Raw genomic sequence first — 25665 nt, forward strand, 5'->3', positions numbered from 1 at the left:
ACTCTTGAGTGGTAATTGAATAAACCAAGTGTGTAAAACTCCAGTCCTTGAGGGCTGTGGTCCTGCTGTTTTTTTGTTGACCAACTAAATACAATCTTTGATTGGCTGAAGAGTGTGCACACCTGTTTTCAAGGTGAAAATCAACAGGTAACTAAGAGGTGAAAACAAAAACCGACAGGACCCTGGTCCTGCAGGACCAGATTTTGACACGTGGTGTAAACCTTTCAAATTTTCACACTGCATTGTATTGACACACACACACACACACACTCACACACACTCACACACACACACACACACCTATATATATGTGTATGTGTGTGTGTGTATATATTTGTGTGTGTGTGTGTGTGTGTGTGTGTATGAATGTATGTATATATGTATGTATATACAGAGAGAGAGAGAGAGAGAGAGAGAGAGAGAGAGAGAGAGAGTTTTTGAAAATTTCAAATGTAAGATACTCAGGTATTCCATTGTAAATCCTCATTATTTTAGAGAAATGCTGTTTTGGTTTTCTACTAGAGGGACAGTAAATGACCCTCTGTTTCCCATAAGGCTCAGCGTAAGGTTGCTATACACTAAAGGAAAGGGGCAAGAACAAAAGATAGATTTAAGATCCAGAGCCGTGGTTCTGAACTGCTTTTCTATATGAGGATGAATACTGTGTTTGAAACATAAGCCTGTAACTGGCGGCTATACCACAAAGCAACTGGTCTCTGCAGTTCATCCACCCTCATATATCGGCTTGGCTGCTCTTATCTCTGCCTGCTTGGATGGTTAAGAAAAAAAAACTGGAGCTAAAGTGCTGGCAGCACATTCCCAGCAATCACAAACCTTGCAGACTTTGTCACAGTTAATTCCATGTAGGATGAAACTGAGTAATTGAATCCCACCCAACCACTCTAAATGGGTATTAGGTTTTTCTTTTGACTATTTAGCTTCTAAGCTGCACTGCCAGTCCAAGCTGTAGGTAGAGTTGGTAGAAACAAACAAACAAACAAACAAACAAACAAAACAAAATACAATCACCAACAAACAAGCACACTGCCAATGGCAAAGCTTTTTAGGGGTGGACTCTTCTCTGCTGGATGATATCCTCTGACTCTGGCTGGCTTGTCACAAATACTGCCAAGTGATAAAAAAACCCCCAAAAAACTGCCGTTTTGTCAGCTGGCTCTAATCTTGTGACCTATCAGACATTTAACCCCTTTCATGTGGCCTGCGGGGAAAAGCAATCCCTCAGGCAGTTTTTGTACTCCCTCATTATGAGAGAGTCAAGACTTAGCATGACTCGACGTAAATACTGAAATATTTATTTGCAACTGTAATTAAGGGCTTGGTTCAAATTTCACACATCTGCCTCTAATTTCAGGTCTCTGCTTGACCCCTTTTAACCAGCTTTCTCCCTCAGGTTGTTAGTTGTCCGCAGCTTTTCTGTATGATTTTTCAGGGGGTCTGGGAAGCATTCTAATGTGACTGTAGAGCTCACAATGCAAAACCTGTTAAGAGCATGGGAGGGGTATGGGCACTAGAATCCTCACAAATTATGTAAGAGGAACTACATGGTGAAACATTCCATGAGCCAACAGATATGTTTTAAGAGGGCAAGACTGCTGCTTATACACAGACGTTATGAATTCTCTGTTGTTGCCTTTTTGACAACTAAGGCCAAATGCAAAGGAGCACATCTTGTCTCATCAAAATTTCAAGAAATTTGGAAACCTCAAAAGTGCTGGCAACTTGAGCTGTGGAAATACTTACAATTCCGAGCAAGAATATACAACAACAGGTAAACCAGTTACGTGTGGAGCAAAATATTGCAAGAATGACTAATAAAACAATTAATATATTTAAGTATGAGAGGACAAAGCATGCTTATTTTCATCAGAGCTGCTGCCCCAGCTTAACTGTAAACTCTAAAATTAGATTTGTCTAAATAGTGTTTTACTATTACAACTTGATCTAAGCACCATATGAATGAGCCCCACATTCACTGCTCTTTGCTCCTCTGTCTGTTTTCTTACTGACTTCTCAAATCCAATGCCTTCTCTTCTAAGAGTTTTAAATGTTAATAGCTGGTACTATGTGGTATCCTTCATGTGAAAATGCTCTCTGATGCTAAATAACAGACCAATGCCATTTCAGTGCATTACTCACATACTGAGAGGTATCCAGTGGTGCGACTGTCACTGTGGTAAAGTTGTCCATAAGCACAGCATCAAACTCTTGTAGCCCCACACTTGTGTGCACTACTCTGTCCTTAACGAAGATGCTGACTGCTCGCAGCATGAAAGACACAAAGAGGTGCATATGAATGTAGTTCCTGGTACAGTGGAGACGCCTGGAAATAATAATAAAAAAAAAAGGACAGTGTTTCAAAATGTGAAGAGGACAAGGCAATTTTATGCAAAGGCCTTAAAAGACAGCATTAAAAAAAGTAACAAAAAACTAAGAGACTATTAATAGGAAACTCCAAAAACTGCATGCCAAGTTTAAAAAGACTATTTTTTTTTATTTTTTAATCAAAGGTTGAAATGAACTCCGTCTCTTTAACAGGGATTGATTCTCTCATCCATTTTCAAGACTCTGTACCTAAAAATAGCCAGTTCACATAAAAAGGGTTTTCTTTTTCCAATACATCCAGAAGCAAATGGAGAGGGCACTGAGAGACCTTAGGTAAATATCACTCAGTCACCTCTGCCTTCAGTGGGCATAGTATCAACAAAAGACACAATAGGCACACCTCCAATTGCCCACAGTCTCCAAAAGGTTTTTTTTTTTTTTTTTAAAGAGTAACTCAGAGAGAGGAAGAGATCCCATGCTGGTCTGGACCTATAAATGAGGGGGAAATACAACACCCAAAGACCTCATAGTCTGGATTCAAACAAACAAATGCATGAAGCTGTACATTGACCCATTTTATTTTTTCCCTGTTCTCCATGTACTTTTAAAAGGGAGCAATATCAGACTAGTCTCTCAGACAGAGTATATCTATATTTAACTATCAAATGATATACTATATATCAAATGATATACTATCTATCTATCTATCTATCTATCTATCTATCTATCTATCTATCTATCTATCTATCTATCTGTGTGTGTGTATGTGTGTATATATATATATATATATATATATATATATATATATATATATATATATATATATACACACACACACACACACACATATATATATATATACATACACATGCACACATACTATATAATACGTATAATACTGACACAGTAATTCATGGGATGGCGTTACTCACTTTATGCTTGCTTGTTGGCTTGCATTTTACACTGTCCTTCCCAATGCTCTTGGACTGAACTGGTCCACAGTTAATGTCTGCGCTATTCAAAGGGAGCACTAAACTCAAATACATTTGTGCCAAATGGAGTGGGAACATTTTGACCACCACTTATTGTTTGATTTCTCAAGGACTTAGCTGAATACAGTATGGATTTTTATCCAAGGTTTTATTAAATTCAAAGGGACTTGCTTGAGATGGGCCACTCTTAAAGACTCTGACTATCTCTGATTCTTGACAGGAATTAGTTTCAGGCTATTTATTCACAGCATGAGGGGGCTTTTTAACAATACCAGGTTATCAAAAGTTGAATAAGGAGCTTGTCCCAATAGCACTAATAGAAAAGAGAAAGATCCATCCAACTCTCCCGGCATAGATTTTAAAAGGTGTCAGATATGTTGCATACAGTACTATTCCATGCTGACATAATGACATCAGGCAGTTGCTGCAGGCGCAACAGTGATACATTCACATTGTGAACAACCCATTCTATCTCCAATAGAGCATAACAAACATGCTCTATTGGAACTCAAGTCTGAAGACTGTGTAGGCCACTCAGCTGAACACACATGAAACCATTCTAAAAACAATACATGCTTTGACACATGACATAAGATCCTACTGCAAGTACTGGATTAAGCTGGAGAGTTGACTATAGTAGATGGTAAGCAACAATATTCAGGTATGCTACAGTGTTGAAATGTAGTTCAATTCTGTATCAGAGAACATAACAACTGTCAACACCATCACACCTCTGCCATCGTTTCTCAGTTGTCCAGTTTTGGCAAATGCATGTCCTCTGGAACTAGTTCTTTGTGTTTTTGGCTGAGAGGAGTAGAGACTTGTGTGGTCATCTGATGTTGCAGACCATCCATGACCAGGACTGACAGGCAAGGTAGTCTGAGATGTTCCACAAACCACTACTGTAATGTAGCATTGTTTGCATGTTTGTCGTGCATCTGTTAGCTTGCCCAGTTCCTGCTATTGTCTCTTTATGTCATCAAAAAGCTTCTTTCAACCATAGGACTAATGCTGTTTCTGGTTTGGTGCACTTGGCAACAAGTTGGCTCACGTTGCTTGTTTTGCTTGTTATGTTGTTCAGTTGAGGAACCATGACTGGCTCTTTTGGATGGTGCTGGAAGAAGGACTAGATTCATTTGCATATTGTTTGACAAGGAAGTTCTTTTTTGATCAAGACATGCTGTTAGAAAAATGCTTTAAAACTTTAGTGCAGCCAACACTTTGTCTGCAGCCAGAGGCAATCAGGATATTTAATATGTACTGAAAACATCTTTTTCAGCATATACTGGTATGTCCCCAAGCATAGGGAACAATGCCTCTGCTTAAACAGACCTTAAAATATATATATATATTTTGGAGAATTTTCCTAATACCATAGGTCTTTACAAATGATTTTTGCAACCATGCCTTCTTAAAACTACATAAGCCATAGTTGTTCAAGGTGCTATGACTTATTCATTCACGTATTAACCTCGTTTATGTATATCTAAAATGCTATATGTTCTCGAAATATTTTCAGACAAAAGGGTTCCAGAAAATTAGATGCATTAGCATTTTGACTGTAAAACACAAGAATACATTCGACACTCAAAAGATATTCTGTTTCTGTTATCTTATACAAGACAGAAGTAAGTCTCATCTTTTCATAGTCAAAATATTCACATTGTTCAGGATATGAAACAGCCCATGCATTATCCTTCAATTTCCTGCTTAAGTGCTAGATTTTATACAGCTGGTGCTAATTGTCTACTGATAGGGAGCTGTCTGTGGGGCTGGGACCTTGATTCATGTCACAGACAAAAAAGCAGCAGCAGTAACGAGGGGCAGGGAAAGAAGAACTTCCAGAGCAAACCCCGGATTTTTATTAATGCACGACAAATGTCAAAACTATTAGAGTTGTGCATTCAAGTAGTGCTGACTCAAGTAGGAAGCCAGGAAGACTGGCTTAAAATGGGGACTTATACGTTTCTTATAAACATTTAGGTGTCTTCAGATAAAGAAGCTTTTACTTTGACTCTGGTTGACCAGAGCCTTTTTGTCAAGACAGCTTTGTTTGGTCCTCAGTGCAGTGTTGAGAGGAGAAGGTTGATTGCTTATGGTGGTCTTTTTCCTTACTTTGTTCTGCTACACTGTCTCTAGATGTTCAGTGGGGTAATCAAAAGCTCAACTGTTTTTCTTGTATCAGTTTATTGAGGTTTTTGATGTCCCTGAGGTTGGAGTCTTCTCCCTAGCATATGTACAACAGGACATTGGCCATAGCTCAGTGCACAAATTAAAGGGATATGGCTTTCTCAGAACGAGAATGTTTTAATTGTTCCATGTTCAAGATGGTCACCAAGGAACTTATTATGTGATTTCACCATCTTCACCTCAGTTCCCCGAATGAAGATAGAAGTGGACGTTGTCTCCTGTAGCCAAACACAAACTTCTTGGTCTTCCTGTAATTTAGCTGCAGGTGCTTTTCGTGACTCCAGGATACAAAGTTCCCTGCCATCACCTTAGGTAATACAGTAAGCAACGGAGGAGACTCCTGAGAACTTTTGTATGTACAGTGAGGTGATGTTATACTCAAAGTCAATATTGTAGAGTGAGAAAAAGAATGGGGAGAGAAGAGTTCTACGTAGTGAGCTCCTGTGTTGCTCAGTAGAATATCAAAGAAGATGCTGTAGAGCTTCTCTCTCTCTCTGGCCTGTGTTGCAGGTAATCCAAGATCCACTCTACAGCGAGGGGGCGGAGCTGTATCTGGCTCTGTTTGTTCTGTAGTAGATGTGTCTGAATTGTGTAAAAGGAAGTGCAAGGAAGTCAAAGAACATAGACCTCATGCAACCCACTTTGTTGTCCAGGTGAAAGTAAGTCTTCTGTGGCAGGATAGCATCCTCAGCGCACATGTGCGTGCACACACACTCACACCCACACACACCCACATTTCTTTGATATGCAAAATGCAGTTGGTCTATGCGCTGAGCTGCTGAGCTGCTGAGCTATCTTTTAGGATGCGGGAGTATGACTGATTCAAAAGGTCTATGGTCATTAAGTGCTTTTTGGTTAATGGGCAGGAGGCATGATGTTTTTAAAGGTTACGATGAGTGAATGAGGACAGGTTACAGATATGCCGTAGAATGTGGCACAGCTGATCAGCATATAACCTTAGCAGTCTGGGAATGGTGCTATCAGACCCACTTGACTTGTTGACATCTTTGTAAACATTCAAGCAGTTCAGCTCATTCTTCATCTGGTCAGCTGAGATGGAGAGAAAGGAAGCATTACCTTTGTCAGCTGGACCAGACTGGTCACTGGATGATTTAATGCTGCAAGGTTATAGCCAGAGCAGTGTCAAGCCGTTTTTAAAAAAAATATTAAACTCGTGGCAAGTCTCTGCTTCACTTATCTATTACTTGGCCCTTCAGCTGTTTGTACCCCATTTTAAGTTTCACCCCTTTCCTTTGTGTTGATTTATTACATTTTTCCCCAAACATTTCCATATATTTATCCCTCTCCAACCTCAGCTTGTTTTTTTTTGTTTGAGCTTTCTACATCCTTTTAAGCGTCTCCATGTCCTGATTTCGGAATGCTCTCATTTTCTGATTGATAATCTCCTTTATTTCTTTCACAGTTTGTTGTCTGAGTCGAAGTTTATTATTTCATGCACTCACTGGCATGCCTCTGGTGTTCGCTGGAATACATTTTTGATAACTGTTTTGTTTTCATATTAAAGGACTGTATTTCGGAATTAGATGAATAATGTCGTGGTCTGAGTCTCAAAGAGGAATTGAGGCTCCAGATACATAGGCTTTTATGGTGTTTACACAGAATAAAATCTGTAGTTTCCTATGGTGGTGTGTGGGGAGAAGTACAAGTTGTTTAAAAGAGACTGGAAACCACTGAAATTGCCATGATGCTAAGAAAGTACAATTAGACTCTATGATTGTAATCTGCTTGTTGAGCTATGTGTCGCTCATTGCACAACTGTGTGCATAGCTGTGCTTTCATATGGTCCTCATACTGACATTCAGCTACAGCACTCTCTTACTGACATACAGTCCTAATGCCCTCTCTTTTCCTCTTTAACAGCTTGATGGTATCACTGTCAGCTCATACATTACTCAACCCCTCCAACTGGATCAAAGAGTCCAGGGTGTCTGAGTTCAGCTAGGTCTCCATCAGGCAGATCAGGTTGCACTGCTGGCCATCACTATGGGCTTGTAATCATAGACAGCTTATCCATGTATTCAGACACAGATCAAATACTCCCCATGATCACTGATGGAATACTTGACTTCAGCTGTTGTCACACTCTCTGTGGCCGTAGCAGTTCACGATTGAGACTAACTGTATGATGTGGATCATACAACTGCCTGATGTTGTAGATTGTGATTTCCATATTGTTTGTTTGTGTCTTACTAACACTGCTCTTGTAGCTCATTTAATAAGATTGAATAAATTAAAAATAAACCTAAAAACACATGAAAGAAAAAAAAAACATAAAGGACACTGAAACTGCTGAAACCAACAAAGAAAAATAAACAAGTGTGTGTGTTAGACTTACCAATAAGAGAGCAGTACCCTTTGTCTTTCTTGATCTGTTAATTCTCAGATTCTTAGAGGCATTTGTCTCTACTTGTGAAACCACTACACTATTTTAAAACCCTGCAGCCTCAAAAAATGTCTGTCCCTTTGGGTCTGTCAGTAAAATTGATTTGACCAATTCTCAGGCACACACTTGTGAGAGTCTCCCAAATTAATTCATGAACAGAGAATTTAAAAACACCGACTTAATGTGGCAGATATTAAATTACTAACTAAAGCATAAGGATAAATTGGCCATAATTTTGAGGAGAGACATCTTTGGCAGTACTGACAGACATTGAGAAAAGTATACAGTATTCCATTCTAAAAAGTGTGCTGCCTATTTTAAATGCTTTTCAGACTTGACTGTCAAACTCAAAAGTTTTCTGGTTCACCCGTCTGCACCTTAAGTTCCTTATTTTATTAAGTTTCCATTCACTTTGTATCCCAATCCTCTAAATGTCTGTGTTTTGTCTAGGCAGACTGTTTCATGCCCCTATCCTCAAACGGCTGTCTTAGTTGATTTCATGTAGGCCTTTCATATTATTCTCGATGCTGTATTTACTCTGTCACCTTCTCATCTTCTAGAAAGAGGCATAAGGCTGTATCTTAAGTATTCTCATTGTGTCTGTTCAGAAGAACCTATTCTGTCCCAGATATCACACAAACACTCCCTCAGTGAAACTCTTTTGAACTATATTTGCAATATATTTTCCAGAAGAAACAGCAGGAACATGTTGTCTTAATTTTTGTTTGTTTGTTGGTTTTAGTTTTTCTTTTCTGCGTATTTGAATTTATTACCAAAGGTGCGGAGACGTTGCAAAGTGCTTTGCCATGAAGCACTTTTATTTTCTCTCTTTTCTGTTCCACTAAAATTACTCCTGCTTTTAGGGTGTTTCCACACTGAAATAAACAAATAGCGTATGCAGAAAAGGCCATCCTCTCTCTCTCTCTCTCTCTCTCTCACACACACACACACACACACACATACTAACTCCAACGTATTTCTCACCTGAAGTAACCAATAATGAAGATGGCCACGAGGAGGGAGCTGAAGGACACAGCATACCCCACAGTGTACATGATGTACAGTCGCTCAAAAAAGTCCTGCTGGAGAGACAACAAGATATCAAAAAAGAGGATCTCAACAGATAACCAATTTGTAGAAGACACTTTCCGCTACTTACTTTCCCTCCTTGAATATCTGGCTGCAGGTAGCGTATACACTCAGAATAGTTTGCCCAGGTCCTATTTAAGCTTTCCACAAAAACCCAGGATCCATTCACGTCACATTTCCTATAAGCATGGCCTGCAAAATTACAAGCATTTTACAGATTTGACAGTCTGTGATAAATCAAAGGAAATCTCAGGTATATGTAAAAAAAGGCCATTACAGTATCTCAATTGTATATAATTAGACTGAGTTGATAATAACTGCAGTCACAGAAAAAAAACACATTCAAGATTTCACTCTTCGAGTCAGTCTAAACCTACACACTCTTCAAGTCAGTCTAAACCTACATATATTCACACACTCTCTTCCTGTTCGCTTGCACGTCAAAAACCTGTTTTTTTCCACCTCCTCACATATATTGAGATCTTTGATGAGCTAAAAAGTTTTGTTGCTGCACACCTTTAAGTAAATACTGATTTTAACGTGCTAGTTTGATGGCCAGGTTTCAAACTGGTTCTCTTTAAGACTTAGACATCAGAACATTTACCAACAACAGCATTATCAGCAACAACAATAACAACAACAACAACAACAACAAAAACAAGAATACTACTACTACTACTACTACGATTACTACTAATATTTTCAGGATTAAAGAATAATTACATGTTGATTTAGCTGTAAAAATATCGATAATGCTAATTAGATAGACAAATCTCTGTTAAATAATTATAAAGTTGCCTCATCTGTTCAGATGTTCAGTACTTTCAGATGTGGATGTAATCTACCTACCCATGCTAAAACTTCCTCTGGGATTATGTGGAAATATTCATATAGGTTTACCTTTGTGGTTGAAGTCATATACATAGCTGGGGCAAGACACCTTAGTTGTAGCTCCAGGATAACCCTGTGGCCAACAAATTAAACCATCCCAACCTGGCGGACACGTGTTATCTGTGGAAAGAAATTTAGGTACAATACACCACATAACATCACTTCTCTGTGGGCAATATAGCCTGTTTTACTTTCACAAACATTAGTAGACACTCACATTTTGAAACAGGAGACTTGTTACGTTTGCACATGCCAGTCCTTGAACTCATTTTTACACAGTCATCTCAGGACAGAATTTATTTATGATAGCTTTTCCTAGACTCCTCACTGACTTGCACTGTTAGTCCAAGTGACAGACAGTGTCTGAAAACTCTTGAGTTTGGAAATGAGCAATGGGAATCTTATTTTTTTTCACTTTTTCTGTCATGTAACACCAACCTCCTTCAAGTGGAAAAGTGTTGTTCCTTGACAGACCAAACCACAAGTTTTTAAAAGAACAGAAAAAAAAATAAGAGAATCTATTACCATGCAACAAAGTACTAACATTACCATAATCTTGTTAATCAAAATAAAATATAAATTCACTTGTTTGACCAAAAGGAGCTTCATTCTTGACATCATTGAATAACATCTTCAAAACAGAATGAAGTTACAAACGCAAATGGGATCTTGCCTGGTTGTTATATCTCTCTGGAGTTTGCACATTCTTTCTTTGATTGATAACGATTGACCTACTGCATCCTACTGCTGACAGTGAATGTGGTTCGCTGTGGAGGATTGTAATTTAGCCAAGCAAACCCAATGGTATCCTTCCTAAAAGTGTATCATCATGTGTAAACAGGCCTGACTTTTGTGATTGAATAACCTAATTTCTTTGGGTGGAAGTCTGCCTCAGGGGATGACTGAAGAGGAAGGACACGATCTATTTCTCTGCTCCTTGACCAAACCTCGTAATGAAATCGGTCACAACCAGTGTGCACTCATCTTTAGTCTCATGCCTGTGTGTGGGAGGTCTCATTATCAAGTAAATGAGATTGAGCAAAATTGATGTGCTGATGAATCTTCTAACCTTAGTGGTCTTTTAACAGCAAGTATATAAATTAGTAATTGAAAGACTACTTGTGGGAGCTCTCTCAATGAAGACAATTATTGCTTGGATTGGTTGAGTTCCTTCTGTTAGATCTCTCAAGACTCGGCAGCCTTTTAAGACAAAATCCCCAATATCAGAATGGCAAAAGGACCACTCACTTCTGATAAGTAGAAGAACAGGATTGAGTAGAAGAGAGAAAAGTAGACTGGTATCAGCACATTCTCCTGATATTACAGAACTTTTCTGTCCTCTTCAAACATGACTAGTATGTCAAGAATAATGAAAGATCCTCAAAAACAATAAATGGTATGAAAATCTTCTTAGGAACCACCACAGCTTTGATGATGGAGCATTTATAGTTATAATAGAGCTTACATTCATTCATTTCCATTTCACGGAAATTTCTGATAAGTTTAGTAATGATCAGAAAATGGGATTATTTCCCAGTAATATCAATGAAAAGTAATATTCTGAGTTAATCCATTCATATGAATGTATGCAATCAACTGAAATGAAATAACTCCTAAATGAACCCTAAGACATTTTGCATTGGAATAACAATACTTGCATAATTGTAGTCGGCAGAACAGTAAAATAAAACATAAACTAAGAACATGAACTGACAGGAGCACAGCCTAAAACTACACACTGTTACAGGGAAAAAATAGTTAAACAAAATCAGTAGGACATGTACTCTATGTCTTATGTCCTTGATAAAATATATGTTGATATTTGAACACACTGCCGGGTAACAGCAAGTCTTCAGAACTGTGCCTTTCAGTAGCATTATCATATTTCATCATAAAAGATGATATGCTGATAAAGCAGAACTTAACAAGGGTCCAAATACTTCAGGTGTTGAAACTTTTGGCTAACAAGTATAGTAATAATGATATATACAGTTAAGACAATGAGTCAAGAATGTACACCCAGTGAATAATGCTGTGTGGTTTAAGAAAATATATACCTCTCCAGATACATCAGTTGTGCTCACTGGCCTATGACCAAAGTCCTAACTTCCTAATGTGAACACAGTGGCTGGTATGTCAGGTGTTAAAGTTTTTTTCCATATTAGAGTAAGAAAAAAAAATCATAAAACATATTGAAGATGTGAGGCATAGTTTCAGTGGCCTGCTCTTCTCTACCGTGTAGATACTGAATAGTATGATCACCAGTATAGCAGATGGACAGATTAAGCATTGTTGAAAGAACAGATGCACTTTTACTGCAAACATGAGGATACATATTTTAATTGCTCCCTTTTTTAAAATAAAACCTGGAAACAGTGCTGTTCTCCAAAAAGAAATGCAAGATCACTGTTAAAATTTTACACAGAGGCATTTTAGAATTTTCCAGGTCACTCTATCTCTACTACCAGCTTCCTTACCAGTATGGCAGCATGGCTTTGGAAGATCAGTGCCTGGAAAGTTGACAAAGGTGCATGGGGAGTGGCCTCATGCAAACACCAAGGAGGCATGGCTGGCTGCTCATTGACAAGCAGCACCTGCAGCTCAAGGAAAATGCATGAGCTGAAGGATAAAAGCAGGAGTCTGGGCAAGAGAAGGGAGGACATTGTGCTGAGGCAATGCTGTGTCAACTTCGCTGCTCAGCTCCGAAGACTCTGCTCAGCTGCCGCCAAAGCTGACTGCCGCCAGCAGGCTGGACCAGCGAAGCAGAGGAGGGGCACAGAGGCCTGTCTTGGGGACAGGTGTCTGCCCAGTTCCCCAGCCTGAGCCGAGCCATTACTGGAAGCTCCTGCCATGGGAGGCAAACCGCCAGGTGGATAGAGACACTTGTGGGCTGAGCAGGAGCCCCTGGTTCAGAGCCTGGTCCAAATGACACTGTTGCTTATGTAACTCAATTTGGCAAATAAAATGCCCCTTCCTGGGCTAAAAATGGTGACCTGGCGCATGTATCCTTTCCGCCCTGTGACATTAGGTACTGTATCACTGTTTTCATTTCTGTCTTTAGTGAAGTGTGAGATTTCCGATATGAAATTATGTATGCTGCTTTGGATGGTTGAAGCAAATTAAATAAAGAGGGGGTTTAGTAAAGGATCTGCAAGTGACATGCACTGTTGGTATTTGTCTACATAATTTGATTGGCTTGTGTATTCTCAGTGCCCGACTACAGGGGATAAGCCAGGTAGTCACAGGATGATTTGGATTGACTTACTTCTTAAGCATCACCACAGGTATGACAGGTTATTGCGGCTTACATTCCTCTAAGTGCTGCCTTGGGTCACAGCACAAAATAAACGTTGGTTTGTGTCCTGGAAGAAGCGCAATTGGACCATTCAGCAATTCAGGTTGAAGTGTGGTGATGCGAACATCCTCATGATTTGTGCTGAGAATTTAAGAAATAGCTGTTTGAAAGGTTTTCTGCTGAGGCTCTTATGTGTGAACACTCCTTCTTCTGAAGAATGCCCTGCTGAGGAGCATTATCCATTTCTTAGCATTCTTAGAAGTGAAGTGTAGCATTTGTTGATTCTTTCGTGTATCCAAAGTCACTGTGAATGTACTCTGTAAAGTTTGAAATGTACTCCACAACTAGAATGTACATAAACTTATTAACCATGAATAAAGGCACTCTTCTCACGTGCTGTTGGGTAATGAACACATCATCATTGTAGATGAATTTTGCTGCTATCTAGAGCTTGTTAGTACGGACAAGTAATTTCCTCTTCAAGACATGCTATTAACACAAATCTGTAAGACATTGTGATGCTTCTGACTACATCGATAACTGCAGTTAAAACAAGTGTGTGTCAGCTCAGCGAAACTGTGCACATGCCTAAACCTCTTGCTGTGTCTAAGTCACCATTCCATACCACACCATGAAACACACACACATGCACTCAGACCCACACTCAAAATGCTATCCATCAGTTATGTGCCTGTTGTAATGTTGGTGTATACTGGCTTTACTGGAGCAAAATTATGTCTAGTATAGTCATAGAAATATAAAAGAAAAAAGTAAGTGAGAAATGGGACAGAAAGGTGACTTTTGGGTTGCCAAGTCAAGTCATTACCAATATGCTGTCAGAGAAACATTTTCCACTGTGAGTCATCCAGATCAGAGCTTGCTCTTACCGAATTTCTTTTTTCCCTTCCCCCTGGCAACAGTGTTCTGGGTTTTCATGTGTGACAAAGTTGCTATGATGAGAAATGAATCAACAAAACAAAACAAAAAAAAACTACGGAGACGCAAGGAGAGGGCTGTGTCTCCAAGACAGACAGGTTTGTAAAAATTCCTTCAGCCAACTTTCAATCTGGAATTTCAATTTACTACAAAACAGCTTTACAATTCTGATGCAAACGATCTCACTCACATTGCCCATTTCTCTCAAAAGTAATGTCAGTATTGAGAGACCTCAGAGAATGCTCACCTGTTCAGTGACTTTTCAAGACGACTGAGTTTGTCACTGTTAATCTTAAATATGTAATATGGAGATCTGTAAAACTTGCAACGACTTTGGCTCTTATATGGCCTACTTAATCTCTATAGCCATCTCGTTCAAGCACTCTTCACAAGCATCAACATAAAGGCTGTCTGTATTAACAATGTTGTTCAAAGATGTCAAAATGCACTCCAGTCACCCCAAGAGGGTTGCATGTAGTCAGGAACAATGCATTCTTTAATTTATCAGACTTGAGGGTCTTGTAAAGTTTTTGGACACCCCCCGACCCCTTGGCTTTATGGTTAGAGCATTAGAGAAATACACTGAGTGATGCATGTTGTGTCTGTGATCCTGTACTGATATCTGATCATTTTGCATTTTATCGTCTTTTATCATCTGTTCTTTGTGTATAGTGTTAACTATGGAAGTTTTCAGATTCTTGTCATTCCTGGTGTGTGTAAGGTAATTAATACCAATTGTCAAGAGCTACTTAAAGTGTTGCTCAAGCAATTTTAGAACAAAAAAAAAGTTACTCACCTGAGGGGTCATGGGAAGAGATATTCTGGAGGCAGTGGAGCATGGCATTATAAAGTCTGAGCATTTGCTCTTGGGCAGTGATACCTCCATCTGAATCAGCCTGTAGAAAAATAAAGTTGACATTGTATACTACTTAACTTTTGACTGGATTTACTATTATTCTTAGTGACTTGGAATACTTAAGCTGTCCAGAGATTAAAGTGTAGAAATTCATTAGTACTCATTCCCATACTTATTCCTTGAGCAATGCTTAAAAATCATTGCAGTTTTTTTTTCATAATTTGGATAAAATATGTTTACATTTCATGGAGCGAATGTTGCAATAAGCAAATACACATCAAAGAACTTAGTTCTCAACCCAGAGGAAGATATTTTGTATTACTTATAATGTTGAATTAAATATATATATATATATATATATATATATATATATATATATATTAAAAATAGTTACTTTAAACAGCTATTTGTTGAGAATTTTGATTCTCTCAGAATCCATTTCATAGCTCTGGTACACTGCCGCATAGGTTGTCTCCTAGTTCAGAACCTACCTCTAGTACCTGCAGAGCCTACATGCATAATACACGGGTATATTACGATGCTACATGTGCTACATTGATCTGATCGATGAGTGTACAGATCATGTACAATGTGTGCATACTTAAACATGACCTTCTTTCCACCTCCAACTCCATACTAAGTGCCTAAATGTATAAAATCTTATGTGTCAAATTACCCGTTAGTTTGTTTCATGACGGGTACAACATGTATTTTGGCATCAGATTGATGAAAAGTGTTATCGAGACCAAGATGACATTGATGAGATGAAACTTAAACCTCCCCATAACAGAGGCAAATCTGCATTGCAGATTGCACGAGGGGGAAGTGGGTGTGTTGGAGCAGACAGACATGAACAGTGAGAAAGGTGGCTACTGTGTATGGTAGAGGCACCTAAATGACAGTTTTAAACTGCCCTTTCAAGCTCTCATATCAAACCAATCTTTTTGTATGTAGTTTATATGTTGTATAAAGACTACATGTGCAAAAATCTGTCTAAACTCCAGGTATCTTGATTAAAACAAAAAGGTGTCTGAAGAGCACCATTGTTCACCATGTTGCTGCATACAGATGCCATTTTATTGTGGAGTAAGTGCTGAATTGGCTTAAGCATTGTTTAAACATGTTTGAAGAAGAAGCCCAGGGAAATAGTAAAATCGGAGAGCAGTCTTAAGTGCACCTATGATCAAGCCAATACTCCAGTTTCTCCATGCATACACAATGGAATCCATCTCTTATGTATGTGGTTGCATGTGCTATGTGTATCAGAGGTGAGAGGAGTAATTAAGTATGAGAGGGGGAAGTCAACACCCCTTGAATGAGCTAGAGTTGTACTTAGTTGTGCTCAAAAAGCAAAAGAGTTTTGTATCTAGAAAACTGATACAATTTCCATAACTGGAGGTCCTGATCATTGCTGTTGGGAAATGGCAAGGTCAAGATTAATCTAATAGATTAGACTATTAATCTAACAGAGAAGTAGATAATTGGTCAGAAACTCCTTCTGACTGAGCTTCCATGATGGTTAGTCATATGAGTTTTTATTAATGAGTCTTATGCGCTATACATGCACTGACAAAATTTGGTTCTTGAGCTAATTAAGCAATAAGCATCCTACCATGCTTAGGGTCATATATAAAAATTCTGAACAGCAGATGTTTATTATTTTGGCTTCCATGATTGGACAATATTTCCAGCAAGGCACCAAATAATGGAAATTCTCAGAATTGCATTGTATCGCTCCAATGGAATTTAAGGTGCATATAAAATCTAGCTCACAGCACAGTTAACCTGTCCTGGATGCTCATCACCCTACAATGGATTAAGATACATCCGGTGTCTGTTTTCTTTATTTTGACAGTTCCACAAAGTGCATATTGAGAAAGAACTCTTACATAATTCTCTAATTCAGGGGTTCTCAACCTTTTTTGCCAACTGAATCTCATCAACCCAAATAATCTTCCTCAAGTAGCCCCTTGAGATTCTAACCAAGTGAATTTAATTTGACACTGACGTTTCCATCGCAGTCACACAAACCCCCTATAGAACTGTGGTGAATGCCTAGGGGTTCACAGTCCACTAGTTGAAAACCACTACTCTAATGAACACAGTAGAAATGTGGCAAGTCACAGCTTAGGACACATTTATCAGAGCCGGTCATAAAGCTAAGTTCCAAACATCAAGGGCTCAGTTAAGAGGGCTCTCTGAAGTGGACTTATGGTCCCTACCTTCCGATTTTAATTAACAGTGGTTCTTACCATCTGTGGTATATGCAGCAACTTAACTAACGTCTCATAGCAGTGCTTAATGATGTAGCTCCCATTACTAAGCCGTAATTGTGATATTCACTGCAGCAGGACAAAAGCTTAGTAGTAAGAGTCGATAAAGCAACACCATTCTACCTAAATTTCAACAAAGGTATGTAATGACAGAAAGCATGCAAGAAACGAATCTGTAACTATGACAACTCCATTCTTCTCACAATAGGTTCACTGCCTGAAAACATTCACTGCATTACACATGTCAGTGCTAAGATATGGAGCCAGCAATGTGACAGTCTTCATAAACTGTTAAATGGAAGGTAATGTAAAATCACCAACCAGCATAGCTAGAGTCTGGATCAAACCCATCAGTGACTAATTGATTTTCACATAATCAGCAATGCTTTGATATTGTAGTTCTCTCAAACATGTGCTAATGAGCTGATCAAAGAAACTGAATACCAGTTGTTCGTTCATGAGCCAAAACAGTTTGACTCATGAAGGCTGAAGAACACTACAGTATACAGATAATATTCACATATTGCTGATGCTTGTGTGAATGTGCGTGTGTGTGTGTGTGTGTGTGTGTGTGTGTGTGATATGAAGATGTGCTGGTGAAATTAGTTTATATGCTTACAGTTTATATCTTTATGATTATTTTTATAATATTTATATAATTTTTATTTCTCTTCTTTAGACTCTTTTTCATTGAGAGTCATATTCTTAGCACATATGTGAATTTAAACATATCTTTATGTTCCAATACCACTTAGGTGATACTCCTGTACTTCTTTTTCAAAATGGGTTAACAAAGAACTATTGCTCAGGGGCAGAGTCTGCAGTTATTTATAAACCGGTCATTCTGCAGATCAGAAAAGCTTACAAAATACACCTTCTGTGAAGAGGAGAAGGATAAATTAGACAGTGTGGCCAGGGTGTATTGATTATATTGCCAGTCTTGATATTTGGTGTGCTTGAGAGGGAGTGGGTGACACTAGAGAGGTAACAGACATCTTTAAATTCTTGACATGCACGAGTATTTTAAAGTGTAATGACACAATACTTGTTAAATGAGAAACTCTTTGTCAGTTTTTCATTTGTTGTTGTCCAACAGTTTTCATTAGTTGCTGCACATTTGTTGTTTACCAGTTTATACACCACAGTATATTAAACTTATGCTCTGAATTTTAAATCAGTCAAACAACTGTGAAGTGTCAGGAGCACTTGGAATGCTCTAAGCTCTGCAAATGACTGTCACATATATATATATATATATATATTTTTTTTTTTTTTACACAGTATTTACTGCTCTGGATTACGAGTAATGTATTTTTAAAAAACTATTTTCTCAAAAGTTAAGGTTTTGTTAAGGACAATGTGAGTGTGGCACTTTTCTTCATCCAACCATAAAGGGGAGTAATTATTTAAACAAGACAGTCAGTCTAATGACTTCAGGTAAATTCTGATGCCATTCTCAGAAACAATTCTGAGAGTTTTTTCATGTGTCAGAGGACAGGTGCAGCTGGTGACGGCGTGGCAGTTTGGGTGTCAAGAAGGGAGAGGGAGTTACTGAGCTTAAATATGCTTATATGATATATCTTCTACATGTTTTCATGTGCTCACAGTTTTCATTGAATGTGCTTGGCTGTGTTTTAAAATACACTACATATATACCTCGTTCATGTGTTTAAAATACACATAAAGAAACATGTTTTTTTTCTATTTAAACAAGTGCACCACATACTTTTTTTTTTATCTCTTTTTTTTGGGAGGGGGGGGGGGGTACAGTTTTCAGCTGTGTTGCCCAATGAACAGAGAACAAAGCAGTAAAACATACAAACACCAAAAAAACCCATATTTGTTAGCTAATACACAGATGTACATTTTTCAAGTGTTTTGGCCAGGATATGGTAGATTGTGGGTAACAGCCTTACAGACTCTATACTAATGTATAATTCTCAGATCTTAGAGCTGACAAACCAGTGAGTAAGTAGCCTACGTTTGTGCTGATTTTTAATTCAGGCCATTTATCTTCAAAGGGGAACAGACCGTAAAGTGAGAAAGACCAAGTGTTACTATGACAGTAAAGCCATCGGATTATGAAACGCAGTAACAGCTCTCAAGAAGGAAAGACGATTCTTCGCGTCACTTAAAAGATTGTTCCTGTTCGTTTCATTATGCCGTGTGTACAACTCCAGAACAACTATTTTACAATTTGACCGAAACTGTATTAGCCTGGGTTTTGAGCTGGGAACTGATTCTCACGAGCTTGCTTAGAGAATGAAGTGGATGAATGCGGCATAGGAGGTAGGATAACAGATCAAACGCATGTTAATACGCATCTTACTACACCCGTCTGTGCGCTTTTATAAAGTGAGAACACTTTGAGTCATTCTGAAAAGACACGCTATAATCAAACATGTTAACAGTCGAACTGACATTGTGCGAGGTATTTAGGCCATTTGCGATGTCAAACGATAAATATATAGCCTACAAGAAACTGGCTAGGAACACATCTACTACAAGAGAAAATTCATTCCAGTTCTGAGTATTTTTAAAACATGTGACACCCGTAACTACAACTGCAGTGTGGACCAGTGGAAGTACAAATGCACAATGAGAATCTCAGGACCATATAAATATCACGCAGGACCATGGTTTGTGAAACAAAATGAACTGCCAATAAGTGATAAATTATCCGGCTTTACCTGCGCATCTGCCAAGGTCCAGAAAAGAATCACTCTAACCAAGTTCCAACGAAAAATGGTACTCATGTCTCTGAGTTCAAAGAAGCCTTACAAGAACAGTGATAAGCAAAAGAGTGATCGATCTCCTCGATTTAGTTAATTAATCCCGATATCTTGCCAGCGTGCACATTCTGTGGATATCTCTGTACAATATGGTTCCGGGAAAATCAAGCCATATCGTCTCTGAAAAGTCTGTCAAAGGTGCCATGGCAGTTCTATAGCAAAATGAAAGCCCAGACGAATTTATCCCTTGTTAAATTACTCTCGTTAAATATCGATACTATAAAGACAAAAACGTGTTGCTTATTGTTGGTTCCCTGTTTGAAACGTGTCTTCAATTTGGTAATATCGCGTCACTCCCAATCCTAACAATATCGAGCAGAAATAAACCAAACTGATTGCAGTGGTTCAGAAAAAGTGCAGCAGTCTCCTCGAAGCTGAAGTTGGATCTTGTTTGTTTCCACAACGTTTAAGTGAGAACTGTGACCGCATCGGTCTGTTGTTAAGCTTTGTGAACACACCGAAAGGACGCACACATCTGAGGAGTCTCTCTCAGCAGCCAGGCAAGTCTTGATCAGAAGTGCCCGGAGTGCCCGTGCAACCAAACAAGTAAAAAAGTCGTTGTTCCAGTTTGACACACGATCCTCTCCTATCCATCTTGCTTCTCAGTTTGATGCACTGAAGCACGCTGAGACCGATGCGATTCAATTCACCAATACGATTAATTTGTTCATAACCTATCAGAATCAGAATTTGCATTTCGACATATGCGTCGTTTTTCGAAAACATGTGTGATGCTCATTTATCTCAGATATGTTATCTGAAATATGTCCGAATGTGTTTTCCTTTTGTTTACATGATCAGTACTGAATCCACAGTTCTGAAAATAGTCGATTGTTACATGATGAAAGCAGGAAGCGAGAGCGCCAATCCAGAACCGAGGTCTTTGGAGTCGTTGGACTCGTATTATCAGCCAAGTAGACTACTGTCCAAATGCAAAGAAACCGCAAGGTATATTTAATGTCATGATAATTTTCACCTTGTTATAGCAGCTTATGTTTATAAAAGTCTTTAAAGAGTCTATAAAAGACTCGTTTGAGTCTCTCAAAAGCTCCTAAAAATTCAGGATTTTTAAAAGCCATCCCGGTTTTGTAATGTCACCCAATATTCATAATTGCGTTGTTAAGAGGGAAAAAACTCACATGCTACCCTCAAAACTCTTCGCAACTACAGAGAGGACCCGGCCAACTCCCGTCAACATGCTTTAAAGGATTCTCCGATCTGAAAGTACATGTAATTGATTGATTAATTATCAGTATTTCTTACAGACATTGTAACCAAGTGGTCAATGAGCACCCAAGATGCCTTCATCTGGGCAAATTCTGTTGTGTGCCAGAAGGAAATTAATGGTAAATTTGGTCGCTATATCTGGTTACTCCTGTGCCCAAACCCCAGATCTTGGCAAAGAACTAATACAATTGCACACAACAGAGGACACATGGCATACTTGAGTGCCACAGCAAAATGTGGAAAGTGAGATACTGTTGCCACAACAAATCACTTGAAGGAGTCAGAATTGCACATGGTTATTGTCGTGAAATAGTCAGTGTGTGTGCAATGCTGCACAACATTGTAGTGAAATCTGAGGTATCCATGGCCAGTTTAGAAATGGAAGAAAAAGAGGAGGAAGAGGATAGAGGCAATGAACATGGAGAATGGTTCCAGTGACCTACTCAATCAAGGGAGACAGGTGTAACATCAGACCGGCTGGTGTGGTGGCAATACCACAGGAACAACCTTTGCGTGTTTATTTATGTGTTTTCTTATTTAATTTTCATTGTTTGTGTCTTTTTGCTCAGTTGCTTATTTGCATGGTTTGGTTTTTCTTTCTTGAACCACAATCACTATTTCATCACTGTCTTGTGGACCCAATAATCAGCATGTATATTAGCTGAATGGCTTAAGAGTTGACTTTTGGTAAAGACCATCAGAGTTTCTAGCCACACTTCTGATTTCTTACTACACTGTAGCTGAATATATACATTAATCTGCCTTGACTGATATAGTATAACTATTGTTAAATGAACAAACTTCACCCAGCAGCATTAAATATTCCTAATTTATTCTGTCCAAAAAAATCAATGAGTGAAAGAAAAAATACAAAAAATACAGAAAAGAAATATCAAAAAGAAAATTAAATAAATCAAATAAAATACTTTTATTAGCTGCTCCCATCTGGCCATGGGTGTTGTCCGGGTGTTGTCTGGGTGTCTGAAATGGAGCTACAGTGTATTAATAAACGTACTTCATCTCGTGTGCAACATGGTCCCATACTAGATAGATTTGAGCGATGTGGACATTTACTCATGATTCACCTTGTTCAAGGTCAATATTGTTGGGACTAAAATTGTTGCCTTCTCAAACTTTGTTTCAACTACAACCACTGCCTGGACATTAAATTGAGGTTAGCCTTCACTTAGCCTTAGTATAGTGTTCCTCCCTCAGCTACTTGCACTCTCTCTTGAGCCGAAGCTTTTCCCTCTTTGATTGCGGCTTTCAAACTCTCCTTCTCAGCTGACATAAACTCAACAGCATCCATGATTATTTTAGGGTTTGCTCACAGGTGATGGTTCTATACTAGGGCCTGCCTGAGAGGTTCTTGGGGATAGGGTTAAACTGGAGCTTGGAAGCATGCCCGGAAGAGGTGGGTTAGGTTGGGTTTGGTGGAATTTCACTTTTGCAGACATCTACCCCATGGTTATGCCCCATGAAGCACCTGGTCCTATTATTGACAATGTAATTAATTACCATGGAGGCTTTATTTAGCTTTTTTGTTGCTTTTAATTAATCATTACTAGGCAGCACACTACGATACGTGAACACCTTTTCGAACTCCCCAGGTCACGTAGCCCCCTACATTTTTTCTGCACCAATGTACACCCCACAGTATATGCACAAGCACATTATACTACTGTATATGACATCTCCCCTTCTTTTGTGTTATTGCGATAGCATCAAAGCAACACTTTAACAGAAAATGGCTATTTTAATGACACATATCATAAACCAAGACTGACTCAAATTGACACATTTCAACATAAATCTTGAGCCTTTTTAGCCTTTTCCCTCCTATCCTTTTCTTTCACAGCTGTTTTGCTGGGCCATTTTGGTAGGAGATTTTTCTCCAAAGTGGGGAGTGGTTCTGATTTTTCTCCCCATCAGCAGCTTGGCTGGCCTGAAGCCTGTGGTGGAGCAGGGAGTGGACCTATAGCTCATTAGAGCCATCACAGCACCTTCTTACTTGAGACTTTTCTTTGCTGCCTGTACAGCCTTCTCTGCGTGCCCATTGCCCTGTGGGTGGTGAGGGCTGGATTTGCAGTGTTTGAAGTCGAACTGCCTCGCAAACTCCTAGAGCTCTGCACTCAAAAACTGGGGACCATTACTGCTCACCACCTCATCCGGAATGCCAAACCTGGCAAAGACTGTTTTCGGCTTTTGGATAACTTCTGCACTCGTCACTGAGGGCAGGTGCAGTATCTCTATAAACCTGGAGTAATAGTCTGAAATTATCAATTAGTTGTGGCCTTTGTGCTCACAGAGGTTCATTGCAATTCTTTTCCAGGGTTGCTCTGGAAGCGGTGTAGAGATGAGAGGTTCATTTAGTTGTGGTTTTTTTTCAATTCACGGCACACCTGGCATGATGTCACAAGCTTGTTTATTTCTGTAGAGAGTCCAGGCCAACACACAGATGAACACGCTCTTTCCCTACATTTAACTAGGCCATGATGCCCTCTGTGAATTTTCTGAAGGATCTCATCTCTCATTGACTGCAGCATGATGATCCTGCTTTCTCTGAGGACAAGGCCACTGTATTCTGATAGCTCTGATTTTACTTGGACGTACTCTCTCATATCCACACCTCACTGTGTGTGTCAGTCTCTGTGCACGTGCTAGCCAGTGGACTGCGTGACAGGGTGTCTGCAACAATCAGAGTTTTCCCTCGAGCGTACTCTGCTACTGGATTAAATCTCATGAGCCTCTTGGGAAGACACTGACATTGTAAAGCTACATCGTCCAGGCTGCGGCTGTTTATGAGTGGCAATAGCGGCTTGTGGTCAGTTACTAGCTTAAACTGCTCCACTTCATTGAGGTATCTGTCAAACTTCTCACACGGCCACACACCAGACGTTCCTTTTCTATCTGGGCATAGTGTGTTTCTGCTTCTGTGAGGCATCTAGGGCAATATGCTGCAGGTTTCCACTGCTCCCCATGGATTGAAGGAGTACACCCCCGAATCCATAACTACTTGCGTCCACCAACACAGCAGTGGGCTTGTTCAAGTCGTAGAAGGTGAGTATTGGTGCAGCTGTCAACAGCTCCTTGATGTGTTAAAAGGCTGTTCGTTGTGCGTGACTCCATGGCCATGCATTCTTGTTTTTCAGGAGCTCATACAGTGGCTATCGTACCATTGAGAGGTTGGAGATGTATCTTCTGAGATAATTCTCAATTCCCAGTATCCTTTTCAACTCTTGCACATCTGCTGATGGTGACAGCTGCCAGATAGCTTCCACTTTGTCAGGGTCAGGCCGGATCCCAGACCAGTCAATGAGATACCCAAGGAACTGCAGCTGACTCTGCCTGATGGAGCACTTCTCATGGTTGAGCTTCAAACCAGCTGTCTCTATGCGCTGCATTACCATCTCCAGGCGACTGTCATGCTCCTCCTCAGTGGCCCCATAGAGAAGAATGTCAATCAGTGAGGACCTCTACGCCCCCCAGCACCTGCAGGGTCTCCATCATCTTCCTCTGGAGGATTCTGGGCACGCTCATTATTCCAAATGGTAGCCGCTTGAAGTTGAATCTACCAAATGGCATAACAAAGGTTGTCAGCTTACAGCTGTATAGATGCAGCGGTATCTGGAAGAACCCACTGGCGGCATCGAGTTAAGAAAAGACTGTGGCCCCACTTAGTTTTGGTGTAATCTCATCAGTAGTTGGCAGGATATACCGTTCTCTATTCACAGCCTTGTTCAGCCTCTTGAGATCAACACAGATGCGGGCTTTACCTGTGCTCTTCTTCAAGACTGGCACCATGGGTGCACACCTATCGGTGGGCTGTGTCACCCTCTCGATGATGCCATTTCTCTTTATCCTCTAAAGAGCTCCTCATTTACCTTTTGCAGCATAAGGAGCGGTAAGCGCCTTGCTATGTGTACAGCATATGGCTGAACATTGTCTTTTAGTTATATTCTCACAGGTTCAGTAGTGTCAGTTGTGCTCACCATATGTCTGTAGGTGTCTTCTGTTGCACAGCGTTTCATCCACTCTCCTCACCAAATTCATTTTCACAGAGAGTGGCCTGCTGAGTAAGTTGTTTACCATGCATCCACAGATGACATATGCTGTGAGTGGGTGAGTCTTTCCTTTGTAGGTCACAGTGCTCTAGATCAGTCCTATGCTCTGCAACGCGCCGCCTAGGCTATTCAGTAGAAAATCTGCAGGCTCCAATGGTCTTTTGGGGATGTTCACATCAGCCTCCATGTCAATTTTGAATTCGAGCGGTGTGGAGCCCACCAGCAACTCGACAGCCCATTGCTCTGATGATCCATCTGCTTTACTCACAGCCCCAAGAAAGTATAGCTGCAGCTGCTCCATTTGCTCTGTAAC

At 39.6% G+C, this 25665-nt stretch overlaps 1 protein-coding gene across 1 annotated transcript in view; it reads right to left on the bottom strand.

The window, feature by feature from the left end:
- The window catches only part of pth2ra (parathyroid hormone 2 receptor a), a 44886-nt gene extending 24861 nt beyond the window's left edge, over positions 1 to 20025 (bottom strand). Inside the window, exons 1-6 of the mRNA XM_030787533.1 lie at positions 19960 to 20025; positions 14937 to 15036; positions 9919 to 10029; positions 9089 to 9210; positions 8914 to 9011; positions 2158 to 2341 (exon numbers count right to left, since the gene is read on the bottom strand). Of these exons, the coding sequence (XP_030643393.1) occupies positions 2158 to 2341; positions 8914 to 9011; positions 9089 to 9210; positions 9919 to 10029; positions 14937 to 15036; positions 19960 to 20025 (681 nt within the window). The remainder of the gene's footprint in view (positions 1 to 2157; positions 2342 to 8913; positions 9012 to 9088; positions 9211 to 9918; positions 10030 to 14936; positions 15037 to 19959) is intronic.
- Between the last annotated feature and the right edge of the window lie 5640 nt (positions 20026 to 25665).

The sequence above is a fragment of the Chanos chanos genome, chromosome 10 (genome assembly GCF_902362185.1).
Source record: "Chanos chanos chromosome 10, fChaCha1.1, whole genome shotgun sequence".
In the NCBI taxonomy this organism is placed as follows: Eukaryota; Metazoa; Chordata; class Actinopteri; order Gonorynchiformes; family Chanidae; genus Chanos; species Chanos chanos.